Below are 15,546 nucleotides of genomic sequence, written 5' to 3'. Positions count from 1 at the left end.
GTCTGTGTATGATTTATTTCTGCTGCAGCAGTGACTTCTAGAACCACTGGCCAGTTTCAGGTGAATCTGGTGAAGGTAAGTGCCTGCAGGTTCAAAGGTAATAGACAGTCAGCTGATCCACATCTGTTTGGTTGCTACTGAGACAGACTTCAGTGTAAACTTATTTCTCTTCCTTGGTAGATCATTTGGTAGCTAAAGGTGGTTATTCAGCAGAAGAAAAAAATTGTAGTTCATACTTCAAATGCTGTGAGAAACAAAGCTTTCAGAAACTAAACATCACTTACTCTGCTTATGAAACTACATGTTGTCGTTTCTGGTCTCCAAAAATATATTTTAATTATTTGGCAAAGACTCACGCAATTTTCAGGCATATATATTCCATTTCGGGGGGAGGAGGGAAGGCATTGAACTTTGTGCATGATGTGAACAGCCGATACAAAAAAGAATAGGAACTCCTGTGGAATTGAAATCTGTGAGCCTCTAAGTTACTGTTAACACAGATCATTCTGGTTTAATGGGCTCAAGATACCTAAGTGGTAGCTACTGTCCTTCAGCTTCAAAACATAAGAAAGAAACATGTAAAATTAAAAAAAAAAAAAAATCAGCTGTTATTTTTCTCTAGTCATTATTTGTAGAGAATAGCTTTTGCGTTGAGTGCCTCAGCTGAATGAAAGATAACATTAAAGAAGCAGGCTAATTTAGTTTTATTTGATTAAATTTTTACTTAACCGTATAGGATAAATGTGCTGAGTCAAACTTCTACAGGAGGAAATGAACTCCTTGCTAGAAGGCTCACAGAATTAGCTCTGTACATTAAGAAACTTTATTCAGCAGGAAAAAGATGTGTCTTCTGAAACATTCTAATTTTATTAGCTGTTGGAAACTTCGTAGCATCTTCTGCATGAATTACTTGGTACTTTTTAAGCATTAAGTTTCATATTATAGCTATTAGGTTTAGAAGCATTATATAAGCTTTTAGGTAAAGAAGCTTGAACAGTATGCATTGTGTGACTTTAAATTGCTGAATTCTTCAGTAATGCTGGAAGAAACTTCTGTGGTCTTCAACAAATGTCCTCCACAAAGAAATAAAACTTCCCATGAAGTTCTCAGTAAATTTAGCTTGTGAGCAATATACTTGTAGAAAAGCCATATTTCTTTCTCATTATTAAATTTAAACGAAGTGTATGTTTTTCTAATGAGTAAGGCACCACTTGGCAACACTGATATTCTGATTTGTAACTTAAACTTGTCTTACAAGGATAATCCCTCTTCAGTGTTAAAAAATATGCAGTATTTTATTATCTAAATACCACTAAAGATCAGTTACTGCTCAAAAGGTGTATGTGAATAAGAATGAATTCAGATTGTATCAGAGTAATTGAAATGGAGTTTTACATGTAGCTCTGCTTAGCCAGTTGCTTCAGTTTTCAAAATGCTGTTGTTATTGGTGCAGTTTGATAAGAGGCTCATATCTTTCTCCTTCTCTCCTGTTCTCTCTTTCTCTCTCTCTCTCTCTTCTCCTCCCCCTTTACACCCAGTATTGTTGTCCAGATATGATAAATAACTTTTTCCCGGGAATGGCCAAAACAGAATGTTCAAGCACAACAAGCAAGATTGCTGAATCTGAGAAAGGAAAACTGATTATGTTAGTTAATGACTTTTATTATGGGAAACATGAAGGTGATATCCAGCAGGTACAACAGGAGCAGAAGACTCATACAACGTTTAAGTGCTTCAGTTGTCTGAAAGTTCTTAAAAATAACATAAGGTATTTGAACTTTCTTCTATAATTGCTAAGGGCTATAAGTTAACAAAAAAAAAAACTTAACTCCTGCATTCAAAACTGTTTCTTTGGAATAGAAAGGTTTTTTGTTTTGTCGTTGTTTTTGTTTTGTTTTTGCTTATTGAAAACTAATAATGTCAGGTTAATTGAACAGAAATGAAATTCATTTTTATTATTTATGTGCAGATTTTTACAATTTTTTATAGATTAGAGTACTAATTTTAATAGTTTCTAACATAAATAGTTTTAATGAGACTTGTTGTAGGACTTCAGAGTTGGAAAGGGCAACAACAACTGTTTTACAATTTGCCATCTGGATTGATAACGGTATCAGTAGATGTGAGTGTAAATCTCTTTAGGAATTCACAATGAGTAATAGTTGGTGGCTTATTTATGTAACAGCTGATCTTTTGATTGAATAATTTTACTTCCGAATGCAGCAAAAAGCCTCAATAAGCTGTTTTAGTAGATAGACCGATTTGTGGCATTGTTGCTTTGGAAGTTAAGGTCGTTGTATTTTCTTACATGAATTCTTCAAGGGAAGCTGAAGTAGCAGAATGTAAAACTGAAAAATGGACCGTTCCTTTGAAGGACACAGTCTGCATGTTAAAATGAACAGCCTTATGCTAACGTTATACCTGTATTATTAAATAAAGTTTCTTGTAATTGCAAACACTAAAGTTCCTATTAATCATGAAGTATATGTAAATCCTAAGTAGAAGTACTAGTAATTTGTCTCATAAGCAGCCGGAAAATACTGTGTGTTGTTGGACTTTGAAAGTCTACTTTCATGATTTTATAGTTACTGTTGGCTATGGCATTTTCTTCCCTGCAACTTATCTTTTTAAAAACAATAAACAGTGTTTGTGGGCTGAGAATGTTTTTTCCCCCCTGTTTTTCTATGCATAATACTTTACAAATAAGCCTTTCTTGCAGTCCCTTGAAAGCAGCCAACAAAGTTGAATGCAAAACTTAAGAATACTTTACGATATTTGATGTTACTCAGAATCATTTAAAGAAATAATTTGTCTTTTGTGAACCACTGAAAATTGTCTGAAGATGGATTAGTTCTTGTATCCTCCATGCATCCATCCAGGTTTTTGCCCTGGAATTGTTCAGAACTGTTAACTTTGCTTTTGGAGGAAATGATTTTTGGCATTGTGTTGCATGATGATGACTACATCAGTCTTTTGTATAATCTTCAGTTTCTTTCTTATACCGTGGTCATATTTTCCTCTCATTAGGGATTACTCTTTGCTGATGAATTAGATTTTATTACCAGAACTCCTTGACATTGTCAGTATTTTCTGGGTAACTCTTTCTTAAATCTTGATTATAATAATATATTAAACTTTATGCTTCATCTAGCCCCTGATCCCAAGAAGAAAAACAGTCATAGTATAATAATAATATAGCAGATCAAAAATTCTGGCTAGTTTTAGGAATTGCAAGAGGTAGAGTACCAGCAAGTTTTGTCATCTTTAGACTGTGGTAAAAACCATGTCAAATGCACAAACTGCATAAAAATGCAGTCACCAGCTCCATGAAATCAGCTGCTGCTGCATAAGGTACTGGGTTGTTTTTTTGAGAATATTTGGTTTCTTTCTGAGAATTTTTCTTGCACTATTTTCTACTCAGCATTATGTGTAGGAGCTATTGGTGCTATCATGCCTGTATGTTCCAGAGGAAGCTATTAAAATGAGCATGTCATTTTTGTTTGGATTTCTGTAGAGTACACTTTCAGCCATATTAATTTTGCAGTACCAGTGTACCTAAATTCAGAATTTTTCTTCCAATGTTTATTATTTTAGCCATTTTTGTACAAAAAAAACATAGTGTGTCTTTACCTCTAATGGAAGTTTTCTGGACCTTAATTCAGAAAATTGCAAAGTGAGTCATCTTCATTTCCTATTCTCTTTAAATGAGTTAGGATTGAACACAACACTAAAGTAATGCTCTATTAAAGCAGTATGCAAGTAGTAGCATCAGTTCCTTTCTTCTCTGAGATATGTAGATATCTTCAGTTAGTATGTGGGTTGGTGTGGGGTTTTTTTGGTCTGTGTGTTTTGTTTTTTTTTTTTTGGTGTGTGTGTGTGTTTTGTTTTGTTTTTTTTTTTGCAACTGCGTGATATTTGTGTTTTTTCAATTCCAAGGTCACCACTTCGAGAAATACATTTCTTCTGGGAGCATGATGTGTATTTAACTGTTCCTCTGGCTATACTGAAATGAAGTCTATTCAAAATAGGATGGTTATTAAATGAACTGTAGTAGGCTGTGCAACTAACCTGTCCTTGTCACAACTTACTGCTCCACAAGTAGCTGTCACCTGCCAACTTCTAGTCATGAGCAAGACATCTTGGCCAAGATAGGTCCTCCTACAGAAAGGTGGACATATGTTAATGAAGGAAAGATGGTAACTTTTAGGAGTAACATGATCTTGCCTTGCTGCTGTAGTCATTGTGTAGATTCTTGTCTGTCTACGTGGGTATTCAATTTTTCTGGTGTAGCTGACATCATACTACCAGGTTTCTGATACTGCTTTGATTGCCAGCTGCACAGTGGCATTCTTTGATAACTGTGCTTCATAATTCATCTTCTGTCCTAAGTGCTTTATACAAAGAAAGCTGTTAGAACCCTGTCAATTCTGAATGGAGGTAGTTTCAGATTCAGCTGTGAATGTCCTCATTGCAGATAATGTCTTGCTGCTTAATAGCTTTCAGCAGAACCAAAGTTATATTTACTTCATAATGTGGCTTTGAAACATTCATAGAGAAGTTCAGAAAGTGAACGGTTTATATGTTTTGTTGTTGCTGTTGCTAATTTCCCTATACTTCATGGCAAGAACTTTGACACAACAAACTTGAAAAATACAATAAAATACTTCAGTCTTAGAACGTGTTTCAGGTAAGCTGTATGATTCTTATAGTAGTCAATATTTGGTTTTGAACTTTGAAAGATTAGTTCTGGCTTAGTTAGCTTGCTTAACTTTGCTATTTTTAATGAATGCCTACTCTTATGATATTTTGAAATTAAGAAGTGCTTGCAAGGTTTCTGAAGCTTCTTCTACATCTTACATGTGACATTCTCATGTATAACATTTGTTAAAATGTAGCTTTTTGCACCTGTTCACTATTATTTAAAGGTTTATGAACCACATGAAACATCACTTAGAGCTTGAGAAGCAGAGCAGTGAAAGTTGGGAAAGCCACACCACCTGCCAGCACTGTTACCGTCAGTTTCCCACCCCCTTCCAGCTGCAGTGCCACATTGAAAGTACACACACGCCTTACGAGTCATCTAGTAAGTTAGACTGTATCACATTCAATCTTCTCATGGTCCCAAAATTTTTTAGATATTTTCTGACTTTTTCTTGCCAGCTTGTAAATTAAAAAAATAAAGCTGTAGTGAATGGTTATACTTTAAGAGCAATAATATTGAGATTTAATATAGGAGCTGGGCAGTTATTCAACTTACTTTGGAGCAATGCATCTGGAAAAAAAGATCTTTCAAAATATTTTTGCTTTTTCTGTTTCTTTTTCTTTTAATTGAAAGTTTGTTTGCAAGAATTCATGTTGTTTAAGGGGCTTGCACTTCAGGCTTCCTGAAGTTGGACAGGGAATTTCAAGAACAGAATAATCCTTGAGTTGTGTTACATTTATAATTGATATCGTTTATGCATACATATATATTACAATTTATTCACTTCTGCCTCCAAACTAATTTTTTTTTTAAACTTTTCTAGCTATTTGTAAAATCTGTGAATTATCCTTTGAAACAGAGCAAGTTCTTTTGCAACATATGAAGGACAATCATAAGCCAGGTGAAATGCCATATGTTTGCCAGGTATTTCAGTGTGATTGGTTTTGTATTTAGATTACATTCCTCACCCCCCAACCTGTTCTTCCTATCCCTAAACTTTTAACAAGTATATCAAATTTCTGTTTTTAGGTATGCAATTACCGATCCTCAGCTTTTTCAGATGTAGAAATGCATTTCAGAACAGTTCATGAAAATACAAAACATTTGCTATGCCCATTTTGCCTCAAAGTAATTAAAATTGGAGCACCGTATATGCATCATTACATGAGGCATCAGGTAAGTAGCTGTTTTCATTCCTTAATGCTAGAAAACTACTATATATAACTGTCATATCTCTCTCCAAAAAAAAATTGTGCAGTTGATTTGTATGGTTGTTAATAAGAATAGTTAATAAGATACAGTAAAAAAACTTCTGACTGCTTCTTTTGAAAAGTCTTAAGTAAATTGTGTTAGAATTTTTGCATGTTTGCATGTATGCTGTATGACAGCAGATCCCTGCTTAAAAATTTCTAAATACACTTGAAAATGTCTTTGATATTCTTTTTCTTTAAGTTGTAGTGTTCTACTTTTCTTGACAGTATTAGCAAACCTTTTACTGGTTCAGGTAGAGAAAGGACTGTTAAGTAGTGTGTCGTCTTGGAACTGGTAACCTGATTACTCCTCTTCTCAGTAATAGTACTGCCTTACGCTTTTAAAATGTTTAATTGTTCTCTCTTTAATTCCTATGCCATTTTGGCTTTTACAATATTAGGAGTTTGTCAAGTTGATTTTAAAAAAACTGTGTGATCATTGCTTGAGACAGACTAAGGCTGGAGTTTTGTTTAGCATGACGTTTCTGCTTAGTGTAGATTTTCTTTCTTTTAAAAAAGAAAAAAGGAATATACCGTTGTACTAAGTGCAGGTTGCAGTTTTTGACATGCAAAGAAAAAATGGATCACAAGACTCAACATCATCGAACATTTAGAAAACCTAAGCAGTTAGAAGGTTTGCCTCCTGGAACAAAGGTAAGTGTGTGTCATACAAAAAAACTAAAAGGGGCAAAGGAAAAAACCCATACCTTGGTAGAGAAGAGATCAGAAGAAAGTGCTTTCCTCCCTCTCTTTTCAAAATAATGAAATTTTTGCCACCTCCAAAACAGCTTAATTTCTTCCCTGTTGCCAGACTTGCTAGACATGTTGGTTATGCTTTCCTGCTGGTCATCTGTGTTGCTGCTGTCTTTTCCATTCATATATAATGTGTGTGTGTGTGTACACACACACATATATATATAAAAATGTACGTATGTATAGAAATATCAGTTTATATAACTGAAAGTAGTCCAGTCACGTCTGCTGGTTTCTTGAGCTATGGGTTAATTTGTCCCCTCCTCTTTTGTCTTTCTTTGTGCTAGGAGCAAACAGTGTAGTCTAGCTGTTGATCTGAGGGACGTGTGTCACTTCTCATGAAACATTTTCAACCTGTGGAAGGTAGTGCCAAAAATCATGTAGGGTAGACTACTCATGTAGACTTACCTCCCTATGGGTGATCCTCCTTAGAACACAGTGCCCCAGAACTTTTTAGCTCCAGCACTATGAAGTAAAACAAGCAATTTGCTATGTGTCGTGAAGAAAAGCAGGGTCCCTTCAGAATACTAAGGCTATCTTTAAGTCATTCTTCCATTTCTTGAGGAGGAACAAATTAAACTAGGATTTTCCTGTAGATTTCGGGATTTTTTCCTACAGTCTTTTCATAAAATGTGAAGACTTATTTTCTTTCAGTTGAAATTAAAAAGAAAATGAACATGTTGATCAGCTCTTCACACTTAATTTCCTGTAGGATTGCTGTATGGTGCTTTGAAAGGAAAATCGTTGAAGTTGATGTTGATAGAGTTGCATGGCAGAATGTGAAGCACAGATTCTGTGTTCTGTGATAATGCTTCAATTTTTCTAAAGATTTCAGTCTCAGAGACCTAATGAAAGCTTAGCTTTATTTAAAATTTTGATGTTAGCCTTTGACTGGACATTGATGAAGCTGAAGAGTTTGGAACCATGTTTAGAAGCTGAGGCGATCCATAAAAACTATGAATTTGGGCAAGAAGTATAATTAGAAGTCATGCTGTGAGTGAAAACTGAATAACCAAATTAAAGGGCAAGGCAAGGGAGCGTGATGAGGTCAGACAAGAGGTTAGGAATCAGAATTTGCCCTTCACTGGGGCGGGGCTAGAATGAGGTACAAGAATATGTGGAGTAAGTAGATATGCTGGTCAGGAGGCAATGAGACAACAGGGGGTTTATTTGATGTAAAAACTGATGGAATTTAATGCAAAAACTGATGGGATCTTCCATGTGGGGCTAACTGACCCTCTGTTTCTTTTCCTTAGTGGGGTGAGGGGTTGGGGGGGGGAACGGGGACTGTGTTTTGTTTTGTTTTTTTTCTTTAAGAAAGCAGGTTGTAGCCAGTTGCAGAGCTGATAAGAGAGCAGTCAGGGCAATCTACTGGTTGCTTAAAGCTCTTGTTTTGCTGGAAATAGACTGTTTAGGTTATGTTTGTGCTATTAAACATTATTTCATATTTTTCAAAACAGGCTTTACCGCCTAGGGTTTCTTACGCTATATGCAACATACTTATTTTTATCCTAAGGTGGCTCAAACTTTGGGATAAATAGAAAATGAGAACTGGAAAAAAAAAAAAAAACTTAAATCTAAACAGAACAATTTTTAATTTCATACTTCTAGGTTACTATTCGAGCATCTGTTGGACCTCTTCAGTCAGGATCATCTGCTACATCTTCTGTTAGTACAAGCACTTCAACATTTCAGTTATCACCTAAAGCTAAAAATACAAGCAGTAAAAATCACAACAAATCTAATGCAAACAAGTCAAAAGCAAAATCAAAGCCATCAGCTATACCCAAGAAGCAAAATGCATGGACCAACAGCAGCAGCAAAAAAAAAAAAAAAGTTGCAAATACAGCATTGCATAATCTGAGGTAAAATATTAGCATTAAAAAATATCTTTTTAAATGTACTTTGAATATAAATAACTGATCATTATTTTTAAATGACTTGCAATACTACAATACAGAAGATTTGACACTTCACTTGCAGGAAGAACAAACTCATAAAGAAACTTCTCGCATGCTGGTAATGTGATTATAATTCTGAATCTGTTTTCCTTGTAACTTTGGCAGACAAACATGATGGAAGAACAGATGCTCTGGAAACTTCTGTATTCTAAATTTAGATTTTTCTATACACAAAGAGGCACAGACTATTGAAATACTGACTAATCAGACAGATTTATGTTCAAAAGTGACCTGTGAAGGGGAATACATTTGCCCAGGTGTTCTTTTCAGGCTTCCTGATGGAGGGAAAAGTGTTTTTCCTCCTTCAGAGTAAGGGTTTTACTTGAATCCTTTATTTAAAAGTTTGTCTGCTCTAGGAGGCACTTTGGAGAGCTACCAAAAGAATCAAGAATGTAGGACAAGCTGAGGGGAGAATGCTATCCTTATTTTGATAATTTAGTGTGTGTTTTATGGACTAGAATATAATTTCATTTGGTAACATGAGTTAGTAGTTGTCTTTATTAAAGACAATGGATGCCCCCTTTCAATAAGGTGCTAACACGTGTGTGTGTGTGTATATTTTATATATATATATATAGTGTGTGTGTGTGTGTGTGTAGTTACATGCACACATTTTATATATACTTGTGTGTATGTGTCTCCACACACACACACACACACACACACACACACACACACCCCTTTCTGAGACATCTGAAAACAGCCAGCAAAATTGGGGAAGAGCAGGTTTTTGCATTCTTGATTTGTAGATATTTCAGAACTTGTGGGGAATATCAGGGGGAACAGGAAAACCACAGGCTTTTCTACACATCATGATGTATGAACCACTTCTTTTGAAATAATTTTAAAGTGCATAAAGACAGAAGCAGCAGCTATAATCAGAGGTTCTCATCTAGTGTAGTATCTTGTTTCCAGCAGTGGCCAATAACAGATGCTTACGTTAACTTTCAGTTTATGATTAAGATTATAATGATAATATAATTAAAGAAAAAACAAGCTTGTTACTGATTTAAAGTAAAAATTTGAACTAGTTATATCATCTTAAAGTGTTAATGTTAACTATTAACCTATTTCTGTGTTACTGTTAGGTATCGTTTGGGAGCTCACAAATGTATCGAGTGTTTCTCGGAAATAAAAGATTTTGCAAGCCACTTTCCCACTTATGTCCATTGTAGCTTATGCAGATATAACACTAGCTGTAGCAAAGCCTATGTGAATCACATGATGAGGTAAGAACTCCTCTTCAAATTTATCAAATCAAATACATACCAAATACTATTTAAATTCATATAGATTGTGTTAAGTGTTTGTATTAGCTGAATTTTGATCTGGGTCATGGGACTGACATGGAAATGTGCAAACTTGAATTTTCACTTCGTAATGAGGGCCTAAAACCAATGCCCTGGTTCTACCTTAAAAATCTTTTGGTTTAGGCAGTATTCTGTCTTTGCTTCAGAATGTCTATGAAATTTGTCCCAATCATTTCAGCCAGATTTTACAAATAATGACTAATTGTGTGTTGCTTATTTTCTGGGTTTCAGATTTAAGACCTTATCTGATTCGAAGTGTTGAATATATAAAGCTACAGCTATTGCTAGTGAAATCTGTGCTCGGAATGCCATGTAATGGGTGTCTCAAATAGCATGCTCAAATGGATACTTTTTCTTAAACTTCATTCTCGTCATCTGTAAAGTAATACCATCTCACCTCACAAGAGATTTCTTGCTGATTGCGAAGCAGTGTAGGGTACTAGTGATGACAGCTATAGAAGAACTGTTAAGAAAACAAATGCTTATGTTTTCAAAGCAACAGGAGTATACTGTGCAATAAATTAGACATAGATCACATAGCAGTAAGAGTAAAACACAGTTTTGAAAACCTGCTTGTTAATCCTGTGCCTTGAAGCAGTCAAAGGTCTTCCAGAAAAAACAGTATGCAGTTGTGTATTTAAATACGTATAAGTATATAGTGTCTTGACATTTTGGAACTCTTCAATTCTTGTCTTATAATAATATCAATGTTCATATAAGTTCTTGACTGAAATGGTTTCCATGCTTTTATGCATATAACCTCTGGCTTACATATTTAGAAAATTAAAAAAAAATTAATCTGTTTAGCTCTGTACAAAAGAAAGCTTACTCCAGAATGGGAAAGGGGAATCTAAGGTAAGCTTTTCCTTCTGTTGCCCCTGCACTGGATGATGTCATACTAAACCATGCAGCAGAATAGCCAGTCTTTTCTCTTTCATGTCTTCTTGATGCTAATTCAGCAGCAGAAGCAGCATCAGATGTTCTGGGGTTTCTTTCTTTTTTTCTCTTCTGCCCAGACTCTTTCCTCTCTCTTCCTCCCCCCCCGTAAACTGAGATAACTAGAAGTTGAATCTAGCGATGCGACTTTTCAGCGTTTTGAATTAGAGATGGGATTCACAAACCTGTAAGCTTTCAGAAATCTAATGTTTTAGAATAATGCAGGTCAGTGGATGAGCCTTCTATTTTCATGCCTTGCCATAAGCAAATTACAGTACCATTTACAGTGTAGGGGGTATGTGGAATAATGTACTCAAGAAAATCAGTTTAAGTGCTAATGTTTCCTTCTATTTAGTTTTCATAGTGCTCGTCCGAGTAAAAGATTTTGGATCTATAAGAAGCATTCAGCAGAGCTAAGGTAATTTCCTTTATCAGTTACAAATCATTGTATTTTTACTTCCTGCTAGTGAGCTGATTGATTAAATGAGATAAGAACTTCTTGAATTTCTAGCCTTCCACAGTTTAGAAAGAGCAGGAAAACGAAAATGTTAGCTCTTCCATTGGCAGTGTTCTCTTCAGAGGCAAATATTTGCTGTTTATCCACAATTCTTAACTTCTTTATCAAATCATTTAAAAGACTTCCCATTCTCTATTCTCCAATTATTCATAATATGCAAAATGAAGAAAAAAACCCAACAAACTCTCACAGATAAAGTAGTCTGAAGTGCCATTCTTTATTTGTATGGCATTTCACAGAGATGTCCTGGGATTCCTAGGCACTGGTTGCAGTTCAAAAGATAAGAATATTTTTTTGTGACACAATTTATCCAAAGTTGCATGAGGTTTTTCTTGTATAGTCTGTCCAGTTGCTGTGAATTAAGCAAAACCCTTTCATAAGCATGTAGTATTTATGCTTTCTTTTTACTTTTTCTTCTCTAGAGGTGTGACTGTAGTATGTCTTAATTGTGATTTCCTGACTGATGTTTCTGGCTTAGATAACATGGCCACACATCTGAGTGAAAATAATACTCATACTTGTCAAGTTGTTATAGAAAAAGGTGAGTGCATATAGTGTCTTTTTCATATAGTGTACCTATGTATAAATACATGCACACATGTGGATGTGTCTGTGTTACTACAGTCCTTTTTTGAGTTGCATTAACATCATTTTTGTGCATTTATGCTTGAAAGTGAGTACTTGTGTATTTCCACACTTAAAAATATCTTTAATTAAATCTTTTTTTTATTTTCAGTTTCTGTAGATTTCCCAACTGCTGAACAAGTATCTGAGTAAGTTTTGCTTCAACACTCAATGTCTATTTCTATTAATTTAGTGACACGTGGCCAAAAGTTGCATTTTGAATTTGGATTCTTCTTGAACTTCTTGGAATTTAAAATGTACAGATACGCATAGACCTGTACTTTACTAAGTGTTTTCTGCTCTTGACCACATCCAGAGTTACAGGAATGGGGATGTAAGGTGATTACCTAATGCAGCCAAACTAACAGGTTTTTTTGCTCAGTTTGGCCAGAATCTTGAGACATGAATAGTTCTTGCAGTATTAGAACATCTCAATCTTGAGCTTGAGTCTAGACCTAGAAAGAATGTTGCTTCAACTTGTTTTGAATACTGACAATATTAAATGAATATTTCCTGTTCTTTATATTAATATAAATACAAAAAAGTTTGTGGTCTTTATTGAAGTAGAACAAATTCAGACTTATTCTTTTATAAATATTTAGAAATGATTTTGAAAATGATGTCATTTATATGACAGAGGTATCCTGTCTAACATTAATTTTTTAATGATGACTTGCAAAGAAAAATTGGCTTTTGGTTTTCATTTTTTAAGGCTTTCGAAAAGAGTCTGCAATGTTGTGAAAGTTGTGTTGTAGGGTTTGGGGTTTTTAACTGTAGAAGTACCAGATATGCCTGATCTTCCCCGATCAGACTAGAATAATATCTGACAGACCCTTGCACGTAGCCTGTGAGCCTACTTATAGGCATAACTGAAGAGTCGAAGTGTGTCAGTTAATTAAACGTTTGAGTTCTTGCTAAACCCTGTCAGAATACAGAAATGAAAATGTCAATTAGATTGCAAAGGAAAAATTTTTTAAAGAATGTAAGAAAATAATGTAACCCAGATTTAACAACAAGGTATCATTGACTACATGTAGCCTGTAGTGGGATTCTAAAAGGGTTTCGATACTCATGCGTAATGAGAACAGCAACAATATATTGGATGAGAAACTTTCCAAAGGAGAGATAAGTTCTTATGCTCTGAGCATAGGTCAGTCTTCACTGAGTGTTAGAAAGAAACATCTTAAATGGGCAGGTTACTTCATAACTGTCAAATATTTTCTTTCTAGTTTCCATAGAGTAGCCAGGAAAAGTAGATACTGGAATATCTCATCTGATCTAACCATGGAAATACCTATCTCTGGCTATGAGGAATATATGCTATAAATTTCAAACCTCTACTACTGTTTCTGTAATATAAGATACAGTTCAACAAAACTGGTGGTCTGATGGGAAGACTAATAGGCATTAAAAAAAATTGATGATATTCTGGCAGGAAAGAACAGGGGAAATAAGTTAATTTGGGAAACTATTCCAAAAAGCCATTAAAAATGGCTTGGAGCTGGCGTTAGGTGTTAGGTATTAATACATGCTGAATTATATATAAGAATTGTATATAAGAAAAAGTTAAAATGCATTGAATGGTCAGAGAAGAGGTACAGTTGTGGCAATCTGTTGTCACTAGTGCACAAGGACTTTGCTGCCTGAATACATTACAGAGATGTCATAAGAATGTTGGACATCCAAGGTATATATTACTCAAAAACAGGTGGGTGAGCACCAAAGAGATTTTAGAGAGTCAGGAATATGTGTGGGTTTATTTCTGTGAGCCGTTAATGTGTTAGCGTAGGACAGATAACCATTAATTTTTGAGAGCTCTGCCGTTGGTATAAAATTAATTATTGTGACTCCTTGAGGTGATATAATCTATGGTGATGTTTTTTATATATACATAACTGTCATGTTCATGACATGTTCATGACATGTACTTCATGTTCACGAAGTATATAAACATTGTCAGTCTCGTAATTGTAAATTGTAAATCTTGTCCTGTTCTGTGTTCTAATTTTCTGATACTTTGGACAAAAGCATTGCTGAACTTAAGACAGCATGAACATATCTGTGTAGCAGTGCCAGATATTTGTATCCGTTATTTGCAGTACAGAGTATACACAAGATAAAGCATGTGCGTCTTTTCATGAGATGATTATTCATAGTGTTCTCTGATTAGCTTTGGAAGAAGAGGAACTCGCAGGCAATAAGAGGACTTTTGCCATGTAGTTTCTCTGTGATCTGTGAGCTTTCTTCCCATTCTTTGACCTATAATTTGATGAGATATGACTTGTTTATGAGGCTTTTCAGAATAACTTCTTCATTGTTGGACACAGTGACTCACCACTACACTCTTGAAGTGAACACTTCTGTTGGATCTTGTCTTGTATCTCTCAGACTTTTTATTGGTGTCTTCTAATACATAAAACTGTCTGCACATGTTGTAAAACTCATCTTTATTCTAATGACCAGACAAGTTCTATGGGTTCTGTGTAGTGTTAGTGAGACTGTCTTTGGGCCAAAATCCTGCCATTTGTCATCCAGGTAACCCACCTGGAGAAGTTCCAGCTTTTTAAACTGTTTCTGTACATCAGGTTGCCCTGTTTGTTGTTTAGTGATCCATCTTGTGCTGAGGGAATAAGGCTTAATAACTGTGCCAGTGCTCTTCTAATGCTCAACTCTCTGCTTTACACAACAGTTAACATGTTTTTTAAATGAACTGACAGTAGACATTTTTGTTGCAGGGGAGTTGAAAGTGAGCAGGTATCCTATACAGTCTTGGCTCACTGATACATCATTGTGGAGCAGAAAAGTGAACCCAGTCCAGCTTGGAATTATTTTGGTATGTAAGCGAACAAGCATCCATACCAGATCCTTCCTTTTTCTTCACACATTGAAGCTGTGGTATTCTCTTCTTGCATCTTTAAGGCAGCAGATCTGATCTTTTCTCCCAACCCTGTAGTCTGACAAAGGCAATTCTGTGATATTGTTCTCCGCTTTGCAGTGTTAATTTACAGCTTTTGGGGCTATGCTCCTTTAAAGGGAGTTTCATTTATGTGATGCAATGTTTCTTCTCTGCTTACTGTCTCCTCAGGTCTGTCAGTATCATCCCACATTAGAGTAGCGTATGCACAAGGGTCTGTATTTGTTGACACCAAAGCTCATTTTGTTCTGAGGTTGATCCTGCCTTCTGAAAGTAAAGGGCTTTGTCATTCTCTCTGGGTATTCACTTAAACAGATCAGGACACGTATATTTTAATATTCAAGTAAGTTGCATTTTGCCTGCTAATGACTTTACAGTATACAGTGGCAAAATATGCTTTGGGTAACTTCTCCCACATGTAACTGCATAAACTGAATCTTGGCCAAAGGAAATAAGCTGCTTTACTCCGGTAGATAAGTTTCTTTCTGCTCCTAGATACTGTATGAGGAAAGCATGTGACGAAAGCAGATATATTTGAGCTTTGACTCTGAAGGTTGAGAAACCATATTCATTCACACC

At 35.3% G+C, this 15,546-nt stretch overlaps 1 protein-coding gene across 10 annotated transcripts in view; it reads left to right on the top strand.

Annotated features, from left to right (window-relative positions):
• Positions 1–15,546, top strand: part of ZNF280D (zinc finger protein 280D) — a 64,657-nt gene that overhangs the window by 24,294 nt on the left and 24,817 nt on the right. For 7 of the 10 annotated variants that reach the window (XM_067305755.1, XM_067305754.1, XM_067305753.1 and 4 more), the window contains 10 exons: positions 1,539–1,768; positions 4,926–5,083; positions 5,526–5,626; positions 5,732–5,878; positions 6,472–6,606; positions 8,317–8,570; positions 9,755–9,895; positions 11,268–11,330; positions 11,852–11,970; positions 12,166–12,202. In XM_067305755.1, the coding sequence (XP_067161856.1) occupies positions 1,539–1,768; positions 4,926–5,083; positions 5,526–5,626; positions 5,732–5,878; positions 6,472–6,606; positions 8,317–8,570; positions 9,755–9,895; positions 11,268–11,330; positions 11,852–11,970; positions 12,166–12,202 (1,385 nt within the window). Of the gene's footprint in view, positions 1–1,538; positions 1,769–4,925; positions 5,084–5,525; positions 5,627–5,731; positions 5,879–6,471; positions 6,607–8,316; positions 8,571–9,754; positions 9,896–11,267; positions 11,331–11,851; positions 11,971–12,165; positions 12,203–14,788; positions 14,887–15,546 lie in introns of all 10 variants that reach the window. The other 3 variants (XM_067305759.1, XM_067305750.1, XM_067305751.1) reach the window with 3 other exon arrangements.

Source organism: Apteryx mantelli, chromosome 15 (assembly GCF_036417845.1).
Source record: "Apteryx mantelli isolate bAptMan1 chromosome 15, bAptMan1.hap1, whole genome shotgun sequence".
In the NCBI taxonomy this organism is placed as follows: Eukaryota; Metazoa; Chordata; class Aves; order Apterygiformes; family Apterygidae; genus Apteryx; species Apteryx mantelli.
This window is presented reverse-complemented; position numbering and strand designations above follow the sequence as displayed.